Source organism: Thalia democratica, chromosome 7, assembly GCF_965202585.1.
Source record: "Thalia democratica chromosome 7, ktThaDemo2.hap1.1, whole genome shotgun sequence".
In the NCBI taxonomy this organism is placed as follows: domain Eukaryota; kingdom Metazoa; phylum Chordata; class Thaliacea; order Salpida; family Salpidae; genus Thalia; species Thalia democratica.
This window is the reverse complement of record NC_139171.1, coordinates 61,426,151-61,451,106: the sequence shown is the minus strand read 5'-3', so window position 1 is coordinate 61,451,106 and position 24,956 is coordinate 61,426,151. Positions and strand designations below refer to the sequence as shown.

The following is a 24,956-nucleotide window of genomic DNA, read 5'->3' as shown; positions in this document are numbered from 1 at the left end:
GAAAATAGAGCAGACAGTTTTGTAAAAAAATCATTTAAAAAAAAAAAAAAAAACAGTAAAACGTCTATGAATCGAAAATTGTAATTTATGACGATCTGATTAAGTCAAACCAAACAGATAAGTACAATTTTGAATTATTTTTAACTTGAAAAAATTGAAGCTCAAACTGTTTTTAATGATATTAACATGTACAAAAAATATCAATTAAAACTTTAGAATTAGTGAACCATAAGAAATTTTTCAATTAGTAAGCACATGAACATACATTAGTGTTGTATGCTAAACAGTTGAAAAAAAAACATTTATCTTACAGAAAATATCTTTGTATATATAAGTTGTTAAAAGAATTTCTAAAAACTACTTTAAGTTTTAAGTGTTTTTGTGGACGTTTCTCTTTTTTAAAGACAAATTAAAATTTGATTTGCAAAAAAAAAAGTTGTTTAAGCTTAAAGTATAAGTAAATTTTATCGTTTTTAAAAGAAATAAAAAAACATAGCTTTAAGCTAAACTTGACAACTTTGAAAAAAGAAGTTTTATTTTAATGCATGTTTATTCCTACAACTTATAAATTATGAACCACGTAAGAAACATTTTGAAAGTAATAAAAAGTATTTTTGCTATAAAACTACAAAAATTTAAAACATAAAACAATAATACTTAATGATACTAGTAATGCTAAGTTGAGTCCTTATTATAGTATTTATATGTAACAAACAAACAGTTTTACTTATTTTTTTGCATTTAAAAAACATAATTAGGTAATTGACTACTTTTTAAACGAAAAACAAACATAAAATAAAATTCTTTATTTAAAAAAAGTATGAATAAAACTATTCTTAACAAAAATCGTTTAGTAAACAAAACTTTACAAACTGTAAACATTGACTTATTATAAAACGCTTAACTGTTATTGGTTATAAAGAACAGTATGAATAAAATTGTATTAATAATTTTAATAAAAACCTTTTTTACGTTTCTTGTCTTAAGCTCTTCATAAAAAAAATTATTGTTCGACAACATTTTATATCAAATAATCATCAAAAAATATTTTTTAAAGTTTAAAAAGCATATAGCATGTTCTAGTTTAAGAACACTCAAACTTACTAACAAGACAAAATATTTAATCAAGACATTTATAAAAAAAAATCTTGATATTATCTTAATTATTTAATACTTGTGTAGTTTAAAACAAACGAAATATTTTTTCTCAATAGTAAAAAAAAACTTTGATTAGTTTTTTTTTCAGTTCTCAAAGTAATTTTTAGGTTATGAAAACTAATTATTACTAATATTAATCTATATTTGCTATATATATTTTAAAATTTATATGTCAGTAAAGCTTTTGATTAAAATCGTTTGTTTTATGGCTAAAGCTTTCTTAAAAATTGACTACATCCAAATATGAACACAACAAGCTTCTTATAAGATTAATCTACCATAAGCAAAACTGAGTTTTCGCAAATCAGGTATTATGCCTAGGTTTAAGTATAAATAAAAAATTACTAGTTATTATATTTTTTTTATTCTAGCATATCTAACTGTTGTCGAATCTAAAATGGTTTTCTTCAAAAACATTTTATTTTAACCAAAGTTTTGTTTAAAAATAACATAAACTCTTATACAACATAACTAAAACTTATATTTTTACCATACTTTTTATCTTTCTGACAGAGCTACTGGCCTTCGAACTAAATTTACCAAATTTATTCAACTTTGTATTATGCTGCTTTATTTCAGCACCTTACACTTTTGTATTTTTTGAAGTTTTATTTATTTTTTCTTCTAAAAATAGTTTGCTACTTCTTTAAATAAATTTAAACTTTTCCACACCAGCATACCTAACCGTTGTCTAATCTGAAATGACTTTGTTTTCAGTTCTAATCAAATTAATAGTTTTATTAAATTTCTTCTTTCAACAAAAGCTATTAGTTCTACAAATAAATTTAGATAATAATTTTTTTAAATTTTAAACTATTTTTTATACCAGCATATCTAACTTATGTCTAATCTGAAATGATTTCCTTCAAAATTATTTTCAGTGGTCACTGGTGCTTGAAGCGTTTTTTCTACCCGCAAATATTTCGTCTGAAAATTGTTCGATTGTGACGTAATAAGACGGGTGTAACGTTTTAAAGTTGATCTAAGATTAAAATGAAAACTTTTAGATATTTATTGTTTTTAATGATTAGAATATTTTTTTCTACAAATAAACAAACATCAACCTACTTTTAATTAAATATTTTGGTTATTACTTATTTTTATATTTTAGTTAACTTATACTCAAAATTTCTCAAGTTTTTATTGTGTAAATGCTTAAACAAATGTTATATAAATTTTTTAATTATTTTTGATACAACAAACAAGTAATTTCTCATAATCTTATTCGAACTTTTTTATACAAGCGTACCTAGTTTAATTTAAATTGAGGTGAGTCTTAACATAAATCTTAACATAAATGTTGAAACAAATCTTAACATAAAAAATAAAACGAAAGTGTACCTTTTAGTCATAAATATTTTAACTACTCAATCTTTATAAATTTAAGTTTAGGCTGTAATTGGTACTTTTTAAAATTTTGTTGTACAAACCTTAAAATATTACTAAAATTATAGCTGTAATTGTTGTAAATAGAGAGAAAAAGAAGTCTTTTTTTTTTACAACTAGTGTATGCTTTTATTTTTTTTTAAGACCTAAGTCGAAGTTCTTCGAAATGTTAGTATTTTTCAGTTATATTGTGTAATATTTTCTTCAAAAGGAAATTAAAGTACTACCTATTTTCACTATAGAGAAATGGTCAACTTAATCTAAAATATTCTTAATATTTGAGTATAAGCAAATATTATTTAAACTAGAAACTAATTATAATAATACACGTATAAATAATTTTTTAACTTTTTAACTTTTAAAAAACTTTTTTTAAGTTTATTAATTTATAGTTACCTTTAAACTTCTATATTAATGTTCATCGCATTGGTTCATTCAATCATTTTGTTTAGTGTTAGTAGGTTTTGATAAAAAACTTTGTAAGTGACGTTTAATGATAAAAAATATCAAAGAATGAGTTGTTAACTAAGATCACATTTATTTAGTGTTTACATAACAAATTATTTTATAGAAAATTTTTATAGGTTATACAAAAATGAAAGATTTTTTTTAGTTTTCATAATTAAAGTTTTTATTTAGAATAAAATATTTACTAAATAAAGATTTGTGATTAGCTTAACAATTGTCAAATAACAAAAATAACTAAAAACTAAAAAGTATCCAACCGTAGTTTAAATTATGTTTTACTGTTTAACAATTAACTGTTTATTAGTGTTTTAATTCAGAATCAACTAATGAATTTTTAGTACATTTTATTAAAAGAACAATTATCTCTGATTTTTCTTGCTAAACATGTTTGTTAAACAGTAGTAATTATCAGCCTGAACAACGCATCAGAAAAGTTTGGTACTTGATGTTCATTAAGACGTTTATAAATATTTTGAAAATTAGAATTGTATGGGACATTTGCTTATATAAAATTTTTATTTTTATTTATAGAAACATTTATGTAAATTTGTGCGAATGAAGAAGGTTTTACTTTTTATTAAAAAGTAGGAAAGTATTATGAAAACAGACAAGTTAAAAAAAATCTTAAGTTCTTAAATTTACAAAGCAGTGGATCAGAAACAGTTATTTATGCAAATTTACTTTTAAATAATTTTTTCAAAACTTTAAATAAAAAAGCTAAGTTATAAATTGAGCCACAAACTTAAAATTTCGATGCAGTCACTAAGCATTCATTAAACGCAAGCCTGTCTTTCTAGAACTGAAAATTATACCAAATAACACAACCTCTTGGTGGCATCAAAACGTTATTTTGAAATTTATTTTAAGCATTGAAAGTTGATATGTTTGTCAAAAAGAGTTGTTTTTAGCAAACGCAAAACCTATCTTTTTACTGCCAAGTTTATTTCAAATAGTACAACCTCTCGGTGGCGCCAAAACTTGGAACGGTCATCAGAAACTTTTCTCTCTCGTTTTGCAGTTCTCTCGTTTTTCAATAACGTTGCCGCGTTTAAACAAAAACTTTTGCACTTTGAATGGATAAGTTTTGCTTCAAAGTGAATATCATCTAAGATATGCTGCAATTTTTTGAAAGCGTTTTGTTTTATTTTGAAACTTCGTTGAAATTTTAAAGTTTGTTTTAATTTTGTTTATTTTTTTGTAGCTTATGAATTTTTGTTACGCATTTTAACAAAGGAAGTAGGAAGCTTAGTTTGTGTTTTGAGAAACTTTTGTTAAAGGTTATATAAGTATATTTTGTGACTTTTTTTATTTTTGTTTCATAATATCTGCCTGAAACTTTTAAGCTTTATTCAATTAATTCTAAAGATTTTTTAAAAATCTAGATGTTGTATATATGTTTTTTTTGTAATTTTGTGTTAAATTTTTTCGATGTTATATAAAGTTGACAACTGTAAACAAAAGCTTGTCTCTTAAAAAAAAACTTTTTTCAGAGAAAAAATATCAAATATATTTTTACCTTTTTAAAATTTAGCTCGAGGATGCAATCAATTATTTATTAAGTAAACATTAGGTTGTTTTTGTAATCTAAGACTTTGAACTGCGAATTAAAATAAATAAGTAAGATTTAAGTTACTTGTTTTGTTCTTTATCTAATATTGAAAAAAAAACTGATTGCATTTTTAACACAATATTTACAGTAGCTTTATTTAGTTCTGAACAACGTGAACCTAATAATTTGAACAGTCTTATTAATTGTATATATATTTTTAACATTAATTGAAAGACTCCGACATTTTTTATTACTTAATGTTTTTAAGTTATTAACTGTCAACTAAAACATTAAAAGAAAGTAAAAGGTATCAAAATTAAGTTGTAAAAAAACATTTAAGTTATAAACATAAATTTGTTTCATATATTTTCAATACTAAAAATTTTGTACATTGGTTATAAAGAATTCTAACAATACAATTTACATATAATAGGATTCAAAGGAAACGTTAGGACTTGCATCTGTTAAAAAAGTAAATAAATGTATTTTTTTATATTATATATATACTTAAAATAATTTATTTGAAAAGATGACAATAACAGTTATGTTTGGTTTTAAATTACTCAATAAGTAAAATTGTATTTAGAAAATATCTTTTACTTTATACCTTCAATATAGTTCCAATTTAATCAAAAATATATACTTTTTAGTACTAAAACAAGAAGGTGAAATAAATTAATTGAAGTTTTGTAAATGTTTAAACTAATTTCACAATCGAAAAAAAGGAGTATAAAAATACAGTTTACATATAGTATGCTTACAAACAAATGTACGGATTTACATATGTCAAAAAATATATTTAAAATGTGATTTCAACATGTGATTTCTAGCAGATAGCGTTAAACTCAAAATCAGATAACCCAGTTTTTGCACAAGGTTGTCTTTATTATCTCCGGTTTAATCTCTGCTTATACTTTTTAAAAAACTTTTGTGTGTTTTCACATTTGTTACCAGTATTAACAGTAAAAGTTTAAGAGTAATATATCTAATCATTTTAGCTTTTAAGCATAGTTTATTTCTTTCTTATGTTTACTATAACGGAAAGACAGGTAAAATTTAATTCTATATTAACAATTGTTTAAATAACTGTTTGTGATTGCTTTGCATAAAAAGTTAAACTTTTTGCACTTTTACTAGTAAATTGTTGTATAAAACAAAATTAGAAAATACAAGCTGAATGTTTATTTTTAGATTACAGTTCTTTTTTGGAGTCAAAACTATATTTCTTTATATGCTTAGAATAATAGTAAAAAATAAGTAAAGCATTTGTATATTTAAAAAATTTAAACTTTAAGTTTGTGAAAAGAAATTGTTTCTTAATTTATAATTTGTGATTTTAAGTTTACTTAGAAACTTACACTTCTTTTGCATATAAATTATGCACTTCTTTTATAAATTTGACTCGTTAAAACTCAAAAACTTTAATTTGATCGTTTTGTTATCTTAATACCACACTTAACATTAATTTATGGGTGATGTGAATAGTAACTGCTATTAAAAATTTCAAAATTGAAACAAGAATTCACACATTTATCTAACTTTATATTTTATTTAAAGCATTGGTTATAAATGTGCAGTATTAGTTCTCTAATTATGTATCAAAAGTGTCAAGGTACACATGTAATTTCTAAATATAACGCATATTTATTATCCCAAAACTTTAAACCAACGGAACTAATACGATAACAAACTTTCAGTAACAAAAAAGAAACAAAGAATAATTAAACCGTTTGTTGCTAAGAAACCGTATCAACAAAGCGTTTAATTTACGAGAAAAAAAAACATGTTATTTTCCCGAAACATGCAAAAGATCGAATTAAAATAGTTGGATCCAAAGTTTTACATTTGCGGTATTATCAATATCGATTCTTAATGTGACGTAATAATTCATGGTATTAAACTCGGTAAGTTAAAAGTTAACATGTCAAAAAATTGACGAAAAAGATAAATGTTGTATAACTATTTTACCAAATAAATGTACATGCTAACAATAATTACCTAAGTATTTTCTATTCTAAACTTTCGTAAGTTAAACTCTATTGAATAACAAAACTATATTTTAGATTAAAGTAGTCAAAAATCAAAGTTATTGAAGATTTAATTTTCATTGTAGTTTGCTTTAAATCAAAAAATAGAAAGTTCTCAACTTAAGTGCTTAAAATTTAGTTATTAGATTATTATTAGTTTTTAGACTATAGTAGTCTCGAGTAGACTAGATTCTATTTGAATAAGATTTATTTGTAACAACTGATGATCTCTTATGCAAGAGTATAAGAGTGAAACATTGCTTTGTTGATAATAAACTGTAAAAAATTTAATTAAGGTCACTTGAATTATGGCAAACTTAAATTAATTAGTATTAAATAATTCTTTTTTATGCAAAAAATCAAAACAGATTAGCTTGAAAAAAAAATAACTGCACTAATTCAGTTTTCTTTTGTTCTAGAAAATTACGCTAATTATTGTGCAAATTTTGTATTTTCTAAACAACTTTTCTAATACTTATATATTTTTCAAATTAATATAAGCTTTTATCTAATTTTACTGCTTAAATTCAATTTATTTAATATATTGAGTAATATTTTAGTAAATGTGTTTTTGTTTACTTTCAAGTTTTTTTTTCTATAGTATACTGACGTCTTTTTTCAATTAGATTATTTTAATTTTTGATTATTGAATGAATTCTAATCATAAAAACTATTATTAAATTCATCCCAACATAAATATTTTAATCTTACGTCTTAAACAAAGGTTGGAAATAAACATTTGGATTGAAATTAAATCAAATTTAATCTTTTGCAAAACAAAAAGGTATAAATAATTTATATATAAGTTGGAAAAACAGTTTAAAGTCAGAATAAGAAAAGCTTCTTTCAAAAACAAAAGTTTGAATTAGCTGTTGGAAAGTTTTTAATAATGAATGAATTTCCTTTATCGTCAGTTTTTATTTGAGATTTGTCCAAAATATATTAGTTATACAAATCACAAGAAAAAAAGTGTAGTTTTTAAAGAGTCTCTGATTAATTACTATTGTTAAAACTCTGCCTTTTATGTCATTTTATGACAAATTGCAGTAATAAGACTCATATTGTATCAAGAATATTGATTCTACTTTACTTGCTATTACAAAAGTTGAATTTGAGTTATTTTTTTAGATTTGCTTACAGGGTTATTTTTGTGTTGGATAACTTTTAAGTTTTTTTTAACTGATGCTTTTTTATTATTAAATAAAGCATAAAATGTTGTTTATAGCAGTAATATTAATTATTGAGTTTTTTTTATATATATCAAAGTTGATTAATTTTTAGACCATTGAGTTTTAAAGCTTATTGAATTTAGTTCTTTCTAGATTTATTAAGATTTAAAAGACTTCAGCAAATAAGTTATGGTCATTTCGTTTGAAATATGTTATACTTACTGTAAAAAACCTCTAAACAGAAAACCATTAAAAAACTATCAGTTTAGAAAAGTATAAAGTTTAGCAACGTACTTAACTCTTTTTTATAAGATGGTCAAGTATTTTTGGAGTAAAATTTTTTTAAAGTTTATGTCAATAAATCATAATAAAACAAATATTAAAAATGTTTAAAAAAAGTTTTAACTATTGATGTAAACTGTTTTGTTTTTTGTTCAAGTAGTATTTAATAAAACTGTATATTTACGCTGTAACACATTTATTTTACTTCATGTTAAAACTTTGTTATATTTATATACTTTTTTATAATTTACTTTCTTGCAAACTTTCTCAATTTTACAATGCAGAAAAAAAATCAAACTCAAAAGTCGAATAATTTTTTTAATTTCACGAATTGATAAAATATGAACTTTAACTTCACAAAAATATTCTTTTTAATTAGTATTTTTGCATAAACTGTTTTGTAACAAAGTTTGTTCTTTTAATTTTTTTTTCAAAATCTTAGAACTAGACCGATTAAAAATGGATTCTGACGTAACAAAGATGATAGAGGAGGGTTCGAACAAGCTCAAGAGGATGAGTGACGTCACCAAAGAAAACAGTGACGTCACAAAGGAAAAGAGCATGAACGATGACGACAAGCTGTTGCCTGGCAACGAGAAAAGTGACGACGCTGAAGGGGAGACGATACAAGTTTACGGCAAAAGGTTTTATTTGTTGTAATTCTGCAAAGTGTTCTACGTTTTATTTTTTTCGTTTTGCTATTTGTTTCTAATGTAAAAGCTTAAATTTTTGTATAACCAAAAAAAAAACATGATAAAAAGCTTTGATTCGATGCTTTATTTTAAATACTGTTACAAAAAATTTACGATAAATGTTATAATCTAAATTTTACCTTAACAAACTTTCTAAACTAAAGCAATAATTCATAATAAATTGAGATAATTTTAAAAAGTATGTACACTAAATAAAAATATTTTCCAACCAGGTGGCTCGTATTGGGCATCTTCTGCTTATACTCAATGTCTTCTGCATTTCAGTGGATCGAATACTCCATCCTAACATCAGTAGTAACTATGTACTGGTCAACTACAGGTTTTATTAAAATTAATCTTATAACAAAACTTATTTAATATGTATATTAATTTATTTTACTGTTAAAACAAATGAACTTCACAGATGGTGGTTTAACTTTCTGATAAATAAGACTATTTATTGTATTACGTATATATATATGTATATTTTTTAAATATAAAAATACAAACTTCAGTTAAATTATTCTGTAAATACTAGTTTTTAAGTAGTTGAATATTTTTAAATTTAAGAAACTCTAAATATTGTTAAATAAACTCCAGTAAATGCTATTTCGTGGACTTCAATGTTGTACATGGCAACCTACATACCCCTGATGTTTGTGGCGACCTGGGTTCTTGATACGTACGGGTTGAGAAAGTGTCTCATAATAGGGAGCTTGCTTAACAGTGCTGGGAGCGTCATAAAGCTGTTCTCAGTTCATCCAGATAGCTTCTATATCTCTTTCATCGGTGAGTTTGTGTTTTTTACCTTAAACCTTGCTGCTAAGCGGATTGTTAGTAATTATTTGTTTGATAATGAGTCTAATATTAAGCAGTTTGCTAAATTTAATTTGGAGTGTTGTAAAGTTGTTTTTAGAAAAAAAAAAGTTTGCTTATGATTTTTATGTAAAAAGATATCTATTTTTGATAATAAAGCGCTTACCTTTAAAAACAAACTAGTGTTTAGATAGCTTTATTTTTAAGTCACAATCAGCATAATAATGCGTAACATAACAAAGCAAAAAAAAGCATTTACTTCAGACCAGACCATATCGGCTTCCATCCAACTATCACATTAGAAATTCCGAGTCTTGATAAATTTTTTTTTTACTACATACAACATATTACTTCCAGGTCAGACTGTAGCAGCGTGCGCCCAATCCTTCATATTAGAAATTCCCGCCAAAATCGCATCGCTGTGGTTCGAGTCGTCCAAAGTCTCAACAGCGACCTCCATCGGCGTATTCGGTAATCAGGTGAGTTTGTTAAAAAAAAATACATTAAAGTTTACGGTTTAGGAGATATGTTTTGATATGAACCAAAAACTGGATGTTTTTGAAAATTTAAATTGAAGCTCAGAAACCAATATATTTAGTTCGATATAAAAGTTATTAATTTAAGTTTGGCTAAGTATAGGGTAATTTAGAGTTTAAAAAAAATATGTTTTAGAGTTTTACAATTTGACTTTTTTAAATTTATAATTCTGATATATGAAGTATTCATTTATACAACAGCTAAATAAAAACTCATTTTTCATCAATCTTTATTTATTTAACCTCGAAAATGCATCTTAAGTAAATCTCAAAATTATAACACGTTAACAGTAATTTCACAACCTCTACCCCAACTTTCTTGTATAAACCTATTATTATGAAATATAATTTAACAGCTAGGTGTCGCTTTCGGATTCCTTATACCCCCACTAATGGTCCCTTCTTACTCGAGCAACATCTACAATCAAGTTGTTAACGAGACAGCTAATGAAACTACTCTGGTAAGAAGTAAAACAATGAAAATAAATTTGTTCGAAATTTTGTAGGTTATCAGTATGTATTATTTTTACTATATTTTTTACGGTACAACAATAACACTAAACAAGTTTTCAACGAAAAACTATCACAACTACACAAGGTTTGTTATGGGTCGTAGTATTTATTAAAGATTTTTTTTTACCGAACTTTTTTTAGTTAGTTTATTTTACAACTAGAATAAGTATTTAACCAAAAAGCTAATATAACAACTAAGGTCAGATGTTGTTGTATTTAAAAAGTGATAAACATTATATTGTCTTCATTCAGCTAATTTTACAATCATGTTTTCAACCAAAGAACTAGCTTAACTACTTGGGTTTATTTCATTATTAATTTTTTACTTTTTAGTCCGATGATAAGAAAAGTTTAATATAAACCGAAAAGAAACGACATCGTCCCTTTTGGGCGATTTTAATTAAACCCCCTTGAGATGATACTTGTAATTATCTTCTCTAAAATTTTAAAATGTTATTCAACTAGCAAAATGGATGTAAACAGTAAGTACTGCAATGTTAATCATACTAAAAGATATTCCAAATGCGTTAAAGTTCAAACAGTTCTTATTAACAGAAAACTACCATGTGCTTTTTAACTAGTATAAATTTATAAAATTAAACAGGTGTGAGACAAAAACAGGTAACTAAATAAATTATCGCTCAAAGCGATCTAGTTTAACCTATAACTCTTCGACTAAATTAAAACAGATAAAAATATACATTCAGTACCAATAAACCTGCATTTTTTTTCTTTGTCTTGAACGGTGCTTTAATTGAACTAGTGTTTATTAAAACAGCAAAACTAGAGAAAAAATGTTTACATTGAACTTTCATATACATAATTTATGTGAATTTACAAAACTCACACAGGTGTTGAACGAAACAGCCAAATTGGAAGAAGATGTCTTGGTTGAAACTGGTCTGAGGAGCTTGTTCTGGATGTCGGCCTCAATCTGTGTCTTTGTTACTATCATGATAATACTAGGTTAGTTTTTCAAATATTAGTAATTATTTGTGTTGTTTCACATTCATGATCATTTCAGGTTTGCTATAAAATTTAAAAAGTTATTTTTGTCTTTGCTACTATCATGATAATACTTGGTTAGTTTTCAAATATTAGTAATTATTTGTGCTTTTTCAAAATCACGATCATTTTAGGCTGGCTTTAAAATTTTGAAAGTTATTTTTGTTTTTGTGACTATTATGATGTTATTAGGTTTGTTTCAAAAAATTAATAACTACTTATGATTTGTGACTTTCATGAACAACTTAGGTTTGTTTTAAAATATTAACTGTTGTTTGTGTTTTGTGACTGTTATGATCATTTTAGTTTTTTTTTTAATATTGATATTTATTTGTGGTTTTTAAGTTTTTCATGATTAATTGTTAATTTGGAAATTTTAGATTTTTCGGTTTTTTTTGTAACTTTAATTACGTTTTAGGTTAGCGTGTGTGTATTTGTAACTTATATGATGCTTTTTAGTTTAGAGTGATAAGTAATTTCTTTTTAACCTTATGATTTTGTATATCGTTTTAGGTCTATTTATACTTTCTATAGTAATAGTTGAAGTCATATAACTACATACCCTATGTATTTTGAATTGTTAGTTTGTATCCTTTTATAAGTCTAGAAGTGAGTTAGGCTTTGTTTTTAACTCTCGGTTTGAATACGACCTCAAACTGGTAAAAAAGTTGTCAATTTCAATACCTATATAAAAAAAACAGTTCAAAAATAATAAGTGAAGGTGTTATAAAAAAGGCTTTAAATATTAAAGCTTGTTCGCGTCAGCTTAAGCCTCAATCTTTTACTGGAATACAAGTATCACTATTTGCTTAAGTTTTCTTATCAAAAACTCAGTGATTTTATTCACTTCGCTACTACTAATGCACTGGTTTACATTTACCAAAGCAGACAAGTTAAAAGTTTGAATGAAACCGGAGTTTCACTTTTTGTTAAGAATCTTATTGAGTTTTCATGTTTACCATAAATGATGTTTTATGTGTAGTCTTTTCAATAATGTTTATATATTTGTTAGCCTGGTTTAAATTACTTTTTAATAAGTCTTATTTTAACTTTTGAAGTCTGTACTAAACCAGTAAAAAAAAGGTACTAACTTAAAATTGTCAGTAAAAAATTGATTTTAGTTACTATCTATAACTTTGAAAATAATTTTTAAACTAACAGCTTTAAATACGTATGTTAATCATTCTATGAAAAAAAGCATGGCTAAAAAGTTTTTTTTTTGTGAAATTTAACTGTAGAATAAAAGTGTTTCATTTATGTTAACCTATAAGTCGAAACTAACCTGTATAAATAAACGATTCAAACTTTAAGGTCAATTGAATTATTGGTTTTCCTTATTGCCTCTTTAATGTTCGATATTTTAATTCGACAAATAATTCTGTTCACGAAATTTTTATTGACATTTTTAGTCTGGCAACTTGAAAGTGATCCAGACTAACTTTGACTCACAAAAAATTATCAATAGGTTAAAACAACTTGCAGCTTTTTATAAATGTGTGCAAAGTTTAATTTAAAGTAATTTATTAATCACTTTTTTGAAGTAAAATTCATTTCTATTGTGTAAAATACTACTTAGAAAATATATCTTTTAAAGTTTTTTGAAAATTTGTCAAACTTTTCTGAGGTGGACCTCATTAGTATAACTTAACAAGCAAGTTTATAAATATAGATCTTTTACATTTTTTAAAACAAAAAGCAGTTTAATCACTAACTTACTAATAAGTTTTAAACAATTAACAAGCTACAGTTTACTTAGATACATTTTATTGTGTTGTATTTACTAAAATACAAATCAAAGCTGAACTTGTACATTTACTTATTACTTACACTAAAAAGTAAAAAAACAAGTCAGAAAAAGCTGTGATGAAAAATTTAGTTAGCTTTTGACTGTTAATCAAAAATTTACTATCCATAAAACTTTCTTTGAGACCATATTAGGTTAAATTTAAAATATAAATAAAATTATCTGTGGATTTCATGATTTTTCTAAGTTAGTATTAGCATAGTGAAAATTATCTGTGGATTCGATTATTATTTTAGGTTAGTTTTAAAATATTAATAAATACTTGTGTTTTTGTGACTGTTATGATCATTTTAGGTAGTTATTTGTGTATACGTGCCTTTTATGTCGCTATTTTCAATTATGAACATTTTAGATTATTTTTGGAATAAAAATAATTATTTGTGTTTTTGTGGCTTTCATGATTATATTAGATTAGTTTTACAATTGATATAATTGTTTGTATATTTTATGATATTATGGTGGTGTTTGGTTAGTTTTTCTTTAATTGTATGATTTATAATTTTCTAAGGGTAGCTTCTTTGCTTTCGTAACTTTTGAAATAATTTTACGTCAGCATTTATTAATTATATTTAAAAATCTTAATTAAAAAATGTTAACAAAATTTATGTGTACTTGTTCTGTTTATTTTATTTATCTGGTGATATGATTATTATAGCACAAATTTTAGCTTTTTAAAAAATATTTCAAAATCTAAGTACGTTATGTTAAAATGATGCAATCTGAAGTTTTATGTCAAAAACACTTAAACTTATTAAACTTTAATGCTCATAAACTTTTTTCTCAAGTAGAGACTTCAAATATTGTATAAAAGCAGCAGGTTAGAACTGTACTAATCCATATTTTGAAGTTGACCTGTATATCTTTCATCTTTATAGATTTCAAGGTCATTAAAATTATTGGTTTTATTTTTTATTGGTTCATTGTTCGATATTTTAATTCGACAAAAAATTACGAAACATTTATTGACATTTTTAGTCTGGCAATTTGAATGTGATCCAGACTAACTTTGACTTACAAAATAACATCAATAGGTTAAAACAACTTGCAGATTTTTATAAATGTGTGCAAAGTTGAATCCACTCATATTTTTTAAAATGGAGTCAAAAAAAATGATTTAAAACTCGTTAATATAACTAAATAAGCAAGTTTGGAAAATGTTTTTCTTTTACATTTTTTTTCAAAACAAAGAACAATTTAATCACTATATTGCTAATAAGTTTTATATAATTGACGAAACAGCAGTTTATAAAGATATACATTTTTTTTATTATTTTTATTCTAATACATAGCAAAGCTTAATTATCATAGTTCACTTATTACTTGGATTAAAATGTAAAAATAAACAGAATTATCAGTTTTAATAAATATGGTCTAGTTAGCTTTTAACTGTTTAAACAAAAAAAACCTCATAATGCTAAATCTAAAATGTGCTTACAACACAAAGATTTTATCTTGATTTATATTAACTTACTTAACTAAGAACTTAAGATTTTTACTCTACCATTCCTACAAACGTATACTTGCCCAACTTGATTAGTGTATAACTTATATATTCTAATGTATAATTAGCGTTTATATTACAAAACCAGGATACTGTGGTGCTCAAACATAAAAAAAACTTCTCAGCAATTCATGTTGGGTTAATTTCAAAAAGGAAAATTACTAGTCGAAACAGACAGATAATCTTTTGTGTACTTTGTTTAACCTTGTGTTATATAAATATATATGCTTTTAATGTTTTATTTATTTTTTGGATTTTTTTTAAATTATCAAATATCCGACGAACCTCTTCACTTGCCCTCCAAGACAAAATAATGGTCTAATAATAAATAGTAAAAAATAACAAATAACCATTTTGTTTTGAAAATTAAATACTCTGGTAAAAAAAAAATAATTCAATTTTATTTTTAAGTTATATCCGACGAACCGGCTCACCCTCCCTCCAAGGCCAGGGCGAGGTCCAAGACGTTGTTGGAGGAGGAGAAAGGAGGGGAATCCCCTTTCGGAGACTATTTATCCTCACTAAGAAGTCTGCTGACCGACTTTCCGTTCGTGCTTCTCTTCCTGTCGTATGGTGGGTGGTTTTTAACTTGTTTTTAAATTAACGTTGTTTTCTGAACACAAATTTGATAAATACTAATTCATTTTGTATTTTGTTAAAGGAAAATTTTAATAGAATTAAAGTTTTTTTTAACGGACAACTCGATATAAATATGATTAGTATTTATTCAGATTTAATATATGACTATCTTTTTTAAAGTGGAACTTTGAAATTGGTTATTAGTTTGCTTACTAGTAAACGTAAGCTAAATTATACTATGTATATGAAAATCTGCGTAAAAAAGCGCAAACATTTTACCTAAATACTCAAAGATAATAATATCAGGATACAAAGCATAATGTTTTTAATCAAGTTTAGGTGTTTTTTTTTAATTCTATTTTTGAAAGTCCTAGAGTGAGCATCATAACATTCTTCAAGTGCTACTAGAACATTCTTTGAATGCTATAATATTCCAATTTAGTAATTAAAACTTAAAAATTATTCATAGGTTAAATTTGTTGTTCATTTTGTAGAATTAAATATTCTGTTTTATTAGCAAAATTTAACACTGAATGTGTATCTACGCCACTTACAAGTTTGTATTATGAAGTAATATTTATATACAATATACTTATTTGTTGAATAGTTGAGCTAAACGGACTTTCAGTTTACCAATTTTTATGTTTACTAATACTTTTAACGTATGTCATAGTTGTTGAAACAAATTAGAAAACTTAATAATAATCTTCTGCCTAAAGAAAATTTTTATTTTCAATTGCGTTAAGCTGTGTTAGAATCATAACAATCAAACAAATAAAATAGTGTTTCGTATATTCGAACTTTGTACTTGTGTTGCTTATCTAAACTCAGTTCATATCAGTTAAACAACCTTGAAAATTTCACAAAAGAAAACTTCGATAAACACTTTGTTTATTAATAACTGTGCAAACATTTAAAGTAGATTTTTTAGCAAATATTAGTTATAATATGAAGAAATATGAAATTACAAAAACTTGCTTATAAACTTGACGAATTTTAAAATAAAAACCTAATAAAGCACACATAAAGCTACTAGTGTTCAGCAGTAACTACAATTTTTATGTTAATATTTCGGAAAAAATTATTAATCATGAAAAATAGTCTGCAAATTATAAAAGAAATAAAACTTACTGAATGTACGTGTTGCTTTAATAGAACTTCATAATATAAAATTTTTCCACAACATAAAAAGTACATAAAATTTTAAGTGAATTTTACATAAAAGTTACAATATAGATTTAGTAATTTGATTAATTCTTATAACACAAAGGTTTAAAAAAAACAAAAAAACAAAACTATGCACACAAGTTAAGTAAATTAATTAAGCAAACATATTAATCATACAACAAGATAACACAAATGTAAAAAAAAAATTAAAAAAAAACAAGTTTGTTTACTGATCATCAAAACAACACTTTGTTTGCTTTTATTCTACTGCGACAAATTGTGTGTGAAATTGAGCATGTGCGTTCCCTTATGACGTAATAAAGCGCATTTTGCCACCAACAACGATTTGTCTTTTTCCAACCTGCGGAAAAATTGGCGCTGGTACAAATGCGCGGAAGAAAGCGAAAAGACCAACTTTGTCGCTTTTTAGTTTTTCGCGGATTTTTTGTTCTCATTCCAACAGATTTTTTCGGATAAAGCTCATTTTCGATACTATATCAAATTTCTTTAGCAAATTTTCATTTTTTCTGTTTTATGTTACTTATTATAATCTGAAAACTAAAAAAGAAATACTTTATGTAATTTAGCTGTTTTAAAAGCTTAATCATTATTGTCTACTTTTATTTATTTGGTACTAGTTTAACCTTTAAATGCTTAAAGTAAAGCCTTTGCATGGCTAAACTAGTCTTCGGATAAATTCAGTACAAGGTTTAATTTGTTTTTAAATTTTTAGTCTCATCGAATTTACAAGTAAAACCTCTTACGTAACCCAAACAAGTTTTTTTTTCTAGCAAACTTGTACTGACGTTTTTAAACCTCAGCATTTAATCTAAATTTGTACTGAACTTGAACTTGAGCTGTTTAATTTTTAACATTTTTACTTAAGCTTAGCTTTTACGTTTGAAAGCAAAGTAAAAGTTCAGTTTTAAGCTAAACTAACTCAGAAATTTGTTTTCTTTTGTCCATATAAACTACTAGTGTACTATGTTACTGTAAAATACTTGACAAACTATTTATTATAAATAGAATACAAGGTTAAATTTATTTGGCAAGTCAAAAATCCTTCAGTGCTTTTTCTTTAATATTGTTACCTAGTATGAAATTATAAAAAAAATAATAACTTATAATTTTTAGTTTTTAATACATAGTTTTATACAGATTTTTTTAACTTAAAGGTTTACTTTTTTCGGAATTGACACAAGTGTTTTGTTATGAAATGTTTATATTTTTGCAGGTATTAAAACAAGTGTTTATTACTTACTTAAACTTTTTTTTGCAGTTATTAATACGAGTGTTTATTATTTATCAAAATTTTATTTTAGGCGTTATTTCAGGTGTATATACTGTATATGTATTTCATTTTAGTTATTAACACTAGTGTATGTATACTGTTTATTTAGCTTACATTTCAGTTATTAGAACTGCTTTATGTTAGAAACTTTTTCACTTTAGGTATTAATACGAGTGTATATTGTTTAATTAATTTTTTTTAGGTATTAATACGGGTGTATACTACGCAATTGGAACTCTTCTAAATCCATTGATGGTGCCGTTCTTTAAAGGTGTCGATGTAAGTTTAAATTATTTTGAACATTAAGTTTTGTATAAACAAAATTCAAGTTTGCAAAAAAATTGTTAACATAAAAGTTAAAAAAAAGTCTGCATTCAAAATGATTAAACTAAAATTAAAGTTTTATTTGTTAAATTCCTAAAGTTTAGCTACGACTATGAAGTCATAATCAATTGCTGTAATTCCTAGAATATACAAAATATCAGGGCATAACTTTTAAACTAGTTGTTATTATTACATTATTTCGTAACAACAGTAATAAAATACTAATATCATTGCGTCACATATAATTTTCTAACATTATTACGTAACAACAGGGGGTGGAAGCGACAATCGGACTTATTGGTTTGGTCATGGTAATCGCTGGTCTGTTTGGGTCAGCTATATGTGGTGTGATACTGGACAAAACAAAAGCTTACAAGTTTGTCTAAACAAATGTTATAACACATAGTGGTTTGCAAAATAGAAATATATTGAAAGTTTTTATACATAACTAAGATTAAATACATGAATTAGTCTGTGTTGCGGTAACTAAACTGAAGTTTAAAGTTTGTTGTTATTAGTATTAACGTACATTTGTAAAATTATAAGAAAATAAAAAAGTTGACATCAGTTATGATTTGAATAAAAAAATAGATGTTTGTTTGTATATATACTTTTTGATTTCAGTTAATAACAAATATATTGTGTCGTTGTTATCAAAAAGTTTAATAATATAATAAACAAAAGCTTGTATAACGTTTTCCGCGAAGTTTTAGTGTTTAACCTGCAGATTTGAACAATTTTGAAAACAAAAGAAAAGTTAAATTTTCTAGATTAACTAAGGTTAATTATACGTATAAAAAATGCTGGTTTATTCTTTTAATGGAAAGTCATTTATAAGCACACAGTTAGTCTGACACAAAAGAGTTATTGATTAACTTTTAGTGAAACAGACAAAACTACTAGATAACTAAATCTTGACTTAATTAATCATTGGTTGATTTTGAAGCAACTATGTAAATTTTTATAAAATACTGTATTATAACATAAACTATTCTGGCAAAAGATACAAAAAAAATCTGTTTTTATATACTATATTGGCTAAAGCTGTTTATTTGCAATACATAAGTAATTCACCTTAAGAATGAAACACAAGCTTTATTATTTGCTTTTAAACGAAGTTACAAAGAGTTTTTGCTAAATAGTTGAAAATTACAAAGTTATCAATTTTGTAAAGTATTTGTTTTTGAAAATTATTTCAAATAATATAAGTCTAACCACACAAAAAATCACATTAAAAGTTACCGACTAAAATTTTAACACTTAACTAGCGTTTTTGAGTTGATCATAACAAGATATTAAAAATGTATAGGTTAATTGAAAAGTATTGATCAAATTTAAGATTATTTAACTTGATATTTTTAAAGTTTAAATTAAAACCTACCCTACTTTAGACAACCTACTTTATACAAAAAGTTAAACTTTTTCATCTAAAGAACAAACTTTTCATTCGATAAATAATTGAGGCGACCCCTTTGAAATCAATCGCCTTCTATCGATCTTTGTTACGTCACAAAAACGAAAAGGTAGATCTTATGTGGATAGACATAATCTGCTTACTGTGACGTCATAAGGGAATTGTTGCTATGACGTCATAAAGAAGTTGTTCCTCGGTTAACCTGATATCTTGTTCACTTCATGTTCAACTCGGTTCAAACAGTTAAGAATTTAATGAATAAATCGTAGCTGAAAATCATGGCTGTTTCAAAAAGTTCGGAAAAAAACAATTTTTTACATAAGTTAATTGTTTTTGAAAATAGGTAAAGCAAAGCTTGTTTTTAAAAGAGTTCAGTGGTGTTTTTTTCTAAAAATATCTTTGTTTAATGGAACATTTATGATCTGTTTTTGTTTAAAAAAAAAAGGAAGCTGTTTAAAACGAATAGAAAATGATTTTTTTCTAATAAAAGTCATTTTGTAACAGCTTCAGTAAGAAAACTGGCGTAAAATTTTACTATCGATTGAATTAAGTTTAGTTAATGTAAGAAAGTGACATTAATTGTACAATATTTATAGACGTAATTAGTAGATGACAATAACAACAGCATGCTTAGTGCGACAAAAACATGTTATGATACAAAAAAATCTGTAGTTAGGACAGCTTTAAAAATAAAACTTGGGTTTTACTTTATAGAAAAAAGTTGATTTAGTAAAACATAGCACTAAAAAGTTAGATTAAACTTATTAAACCTTTTTTTTTAAGAATACCAATTTTAAGGAAAAAAAAACTGTTTACGAGTCTCATTAATTTAGTTATTGTTCGTGAGATTTGAATTAACTTACTTTGAGACTCAACATTCATATTAACTTCAATATTTATTAAATATAAATTTAAGCTACTTATAATAATATTACTGTATTTCTTAACAGAGCATCCAATGTAGTAATATATATATCAACACTGATACTTATAATTGTAAAAAACATATATTACTAGTTTCGATTTTTACTACAGACCAAGCGCAGTAGTAGTATACGTTTCAAAATTGGTATTCATTGTAATACTAATTAAATATGTTTTTACTGAGCCACATCAGTAGTTATATAATCAACAATGATATTCATCGTAGTAACAATAATTGAATATATTTTTTTTTATTTCCAGAGCCACTGCGGTAGTTATATACGTATCAACATTGGTATTTATCGCAGTAATAATTCTTTTTTTTTACAGAGCAACTGCTGTAGTTATATACGTATCAACTTTGATATTCATCGTAGTTTTTGCTGCCACATTAAATCTTGGTAAGATGTGGATTAACTTCATCAGTATCGGACTTCTTGGGTTTGTTTTATTACATATGTAAAATAAATTAAATAGCAAGAGTTTTTTTTTTTGAAGAACTAATAACTTTTTTGCCTTCTAGAGTGAGTTTTATTTTGTAATATAAGCTATAAAGTAGTTTTTGAAGAACTAACCTATTTTGTCTTACAGAGTGAGTTTTACTTTGTAATATGAGCTTTAAAGTTTTTTTTTTTTAAGAACTAACGTACTTTTTTAAAGGTAATATACCTTTTTAATAAAAGTTTCAACGACAACTTATTTATTATGAATAACGTTTTTCTTGTCAAAACAAGAGTGTTGATTAATATTTTTAACTATTGATTTAATTTTTTCTTTGAAAAGCTTTTGGTGTTTTTATAATTTTTAATGAAAACTAACTTTGGTTTTAAACCAAACAAAGGAGTAAATAGATGTAGTTTAAACATATATATCCATTTAATCTATTTTTAAACTGCATTAAAATATTTGCATAAAATATAATATGCAAATGAGATTGATTAAATAAGTATAGTTAAAACTGTTCTCGTGCTCAAAGTATCTATATAAACAAAACTTTTCTCGAAGTAATGTTTGATTCAATTAAGGAAAGCATCTATTAAATTGAAACTTATAAATTAATCATTTGTTTATTTTTTCACTATTGAGTTTTTGATATAAAAAGCTAACTTGTATACAAAAGTTAAAATGTATTTTTAATTTTTTTGAATTATATAAGAAAAAAGTAAATTTTGTTTTTACTTAAGTTATACCTTTAGCTTTACAAATAACATTTTAACTTGCTTAAAATCATTTACAACTACTGATAAAACTTAATATTAAAATAAAACAAATATCTCGGGTGACAGTAAAATAATTATTTGAGTTTATAATCTTATAAATAACTTTGTTAGCTTGTAATTCAACGGAACTTAAAACTTTTAATTGAAAAACTGGTATTTGGTATAAATTTTTTCAGTATTTCAAGTTTTTTTTTTTGATTTAATTTACTGTTTACTAGTGCCAAAGTTTATTTATTACAATAATCAATTTCTAAAACTTTAAGTATTAAAAAACAACTATAATATAACTTTGTTATAAAAATTTAAAAAATTATAATAAATAAACTATTTTTTTATTTAATTTCTAACATTTTTACATTTTCATTATTTAAACAACTTACCTTTAACTTGTTATAAACTATCAGGTTTTTCATGACTGGGTATTTACCTATTGGTTTCGAAGTTGGCGCCGAAATAACTTACCCGATATCTGAAGCTACGTCGTCAGGACTTCTAAATGTTTCCGCTCAGGTAGTTAATACTTTTAACTTTTTAATAATAACTAAAACTTTACCGACTGAGTATAGTATTTACTTAAATTTATTACTTTCTACACATCTAACGGGTACTTTTTTAAGTGCAGACTGATGTAAGTTTTATTTTTCCAAAAGTCTATTGCAAAGGACAACAAAGTTTTGTTGACAGTTTAACATATAGGTTACAAACCAAAACGAAATAGCTTATTTTAAGCATTAATAAAAACTATCAAATATTTTGGTAAATATGTTGTTGAAAAGTATAAGCTTATACATAGTTCATTTTTGGTATCAAACTTGTATAACAAAATCAGCGATATCATCGTTGAAATATGTCTTTAACAGTTAATGTTAACAACAACAGATGTTCTTATAAACTTTAAATTAAACTAAATCGTTATTAAAATATGATATTAGGAGTAATTGGGATAATAAATAAAGTAACAACATGTATGTAGAATTACATTATAAGTATATAAAGCAATTATTTAAATATTTTATAAATAATTAGTAGTAACAGTAATAACAAAACAACAGGTATTCGGAATAGCATTCACGTCAATAGTCGGAAGTCTCATCTATAGTTCGGTACTCACTGCAAACATGTTCATGATTGTTGCCCTGGTAGTAGGAAGTATTATGACCGTTTGCATGAAGTGCGACCTCAAGCGGCAGCAAGCCAGCAAAAAGGTTATTTCCCTTAAATGAAATTATTCGTTTTTTTTTTATATGAGTTTTAAATAATAGCTCTAACAGCTCTTGAGTATCAGTTAATAGCGCATACAACATTAATAATAAGCTAAATAAAGCAGTGACTAGTTTAAGCTCATTTGTATCTTTCAATTAGTTTTATGATATTTTAACAAAAGGTAATTTACCTGAAAAAAACTTTTGTTTAGTAGTAGTTTAGCAGTGTTATAGTTTAAGTATTAATAATGAAATGTTGGCTCAATTTTAAAACCGGTAGACATTAGAATATATTTTTTATTTTATGTTACCACTTTTGATGTTTTATTTGAATTATATTTGTTAAAATCGCTGTAAAAAAATTGTATAAGATAATATAGAATAAACCATTTGCATGTAAAAGGTTTAATGGAAATTATATGAAACTATTTATGTAAAATAAATTATAATAAAGTTTTGAGTTTTAAATACGAAAGAAATAAGCAAAGAAATATTTCTAATCAAGAACTTGAAATTTTTAGAATCTAATCTAAGTTTATCTAAAATGTTTAAGTGGTTGTTTAAAAAGTATTTATATTAGTTTATAAAACATAACAAACAATAGTACATAAGTTTTTAACGCTTTTTATGTAGGTAGAAATTAGCAGAAACTAGTTTAGTTTCTATTCAAAAATCAAATACAGTTTCAAACCTTATTTTATATATAGTAGTAGTTTATGAAACTAAAAAAAAAACAGTTTAACTTCGATTTAATAAAAAAATATACTGTTTTTAATTGTGTAGCAAAAGAAAAAAGTTGAGTTGAAAGGAAAAAGTAAAGCCAAAATAAGTAGAATTCAATTAGTTAGTCAGAAAAAAAAGCAAGACAACAGAATCGGAGTTAAACTAACGCAGTTGATACAGTTAGAACAAGTTTAGTAATTATTTTTTTTTTTAATATTAGTTTTTACAAAGTTTTTTGTGTAAAGTGTAGTATGTTTTACTAACTAATTTTTAACAATCTTATGGTTTACTAAAATTAAGAATAGTAAGCATTTTTGTAATAAGAACATAGAACTTTACTTATTTTCAGTTACTTTATTTTGTCGTTTAAAGATCTTTTGTAAAAAAACCTTGTTGATTACCTATTAGCCGCAAGTTTTATTTCATCAAAGTTTTTAAAACAAAAAATTGTTTCATAAAAAATGTTCGCCAACAACTAAAGTTTTGGTAAAAATAAAATTATTGAAAAAAGATTATCTTACAAAAATAAACAAAATAACAGACCAACTACGAGTTAACTAACAACACCAACAACTGTAACTCGAAAATCGTCAACAAAGACAAAATGGAGCTTATGAATGATTTCGATGACAACTAATTTCAAACTTGGGAAATTCCCTAAATGTTTAAGAAGCAGGTCCTGTTTTGCGAGATTTTCTTCTAGCAAAATATTAAACTTCTTCAATTTTTACTTGAGTTTTTTAACTAAAACTTTCTTTTATCCCATATAATATATTTTTGGTTATTGTAATAAAATAGCTTTTATATCTTTTTTCAACACCAAAAAATACAGCACACTCTTTTATAACATATAAATAAATAAATAAAAGCAAACTAATTGTTTTGATTCGACATAAAGCTAGTTAAATAAAACTTTGTTTAAGTGATTGAAACATAATTTTTTAAGTCTAATAAGGTATGAAAAAAATAATAACCTTAATATTTCCTTATTTTAGGTAGCTGTTTATGTTGAATGTAGAACTTCAAACCATTTGTGGTTATATATTATTTTTGTCTAATTTTTGAATGCTGTACTTATTTCTTCAATATTTATTGCTTTTATTAAATAAGTAAAAAAAAAATCTAATTCTATTTCAAAATAGTATAAACTTTTAAGAATAAAATTACTACAACTAAATATTAAGCCGCTATCTTGAACTAAAATTA

At 24.6% G+C, this 24,956-nt stretch overlaps 1 protein-coding gene across 1 annotated transcript; it reads left to right on the top strand.

Moving 5' to 3' along the window:
- Nucleotides 1-8,526: 8,526 nt before the first annotated feature.
- LOC145840453 (choline/ethanolamine transporter flvcr2a-like) lies at nucleotides 8,527-24,639 on the top strand. Its single transcript, XM_082947715.1, has 13 exons — nucleotides 8,527-8,683; nucleotides 8,965-9,071; nucleotides 9,332-9,520; nucleotides 9,905-10,026; nucleotides 10,440-10,544; nucleotides 11,448-11,562; nucleotides 15,318-15,479; nucleotides 18,146-18,222; nucleotides 18,540-18,643; nucleotides 20,936-21,046; nucleotides 22,230-22,335; nucleotides 22,878-23,030; nucleotides 24,292-24,639. The coding sequence occupies exons 1-13, from the start codon at nucleotides 8,553-8,555 to the stop codon at nucleotides 24,385-24,387; spliced, it is 1,578 nt and encodes a 525-aa protein (XP_082803841.1). The 5' UTR covers nucleotides 8,527-8,552; the 3' UTR covers nucleotides 24,388-24,639.
- The last annotated feature ends 317 nt before the right edge of the window (nucleotides 24,640-24,956 follow it).

What these genes read in the sequence shown, in the direction of transcription:
- LOC145840453 (XM_082947715.1), top strand. Translation starts at nt 8,553, where the DNA reads ATGAGTGACGTCACCAAAGAAAACAGTGACGTCACAAAGGAAAAGAGC. An exon ending in ATCAGTATCGGACTTCTTGG is followed by an intron (nt 21,047 to 22,229) that starts GTTTGTTTTATT and finishes ATAAACTATCAG; the next exon opens with GTTTTTCATGACTGGGTATT. An exon ending in GGCAGCAAGCCAGCAAAAAG is followed by an intron (nt 23,031 to 24,291) that starts GTTATTTCCCTT and finishes ACAAAATAACAG; the next exon opens with ACCAACTACGAGTTAACTAA.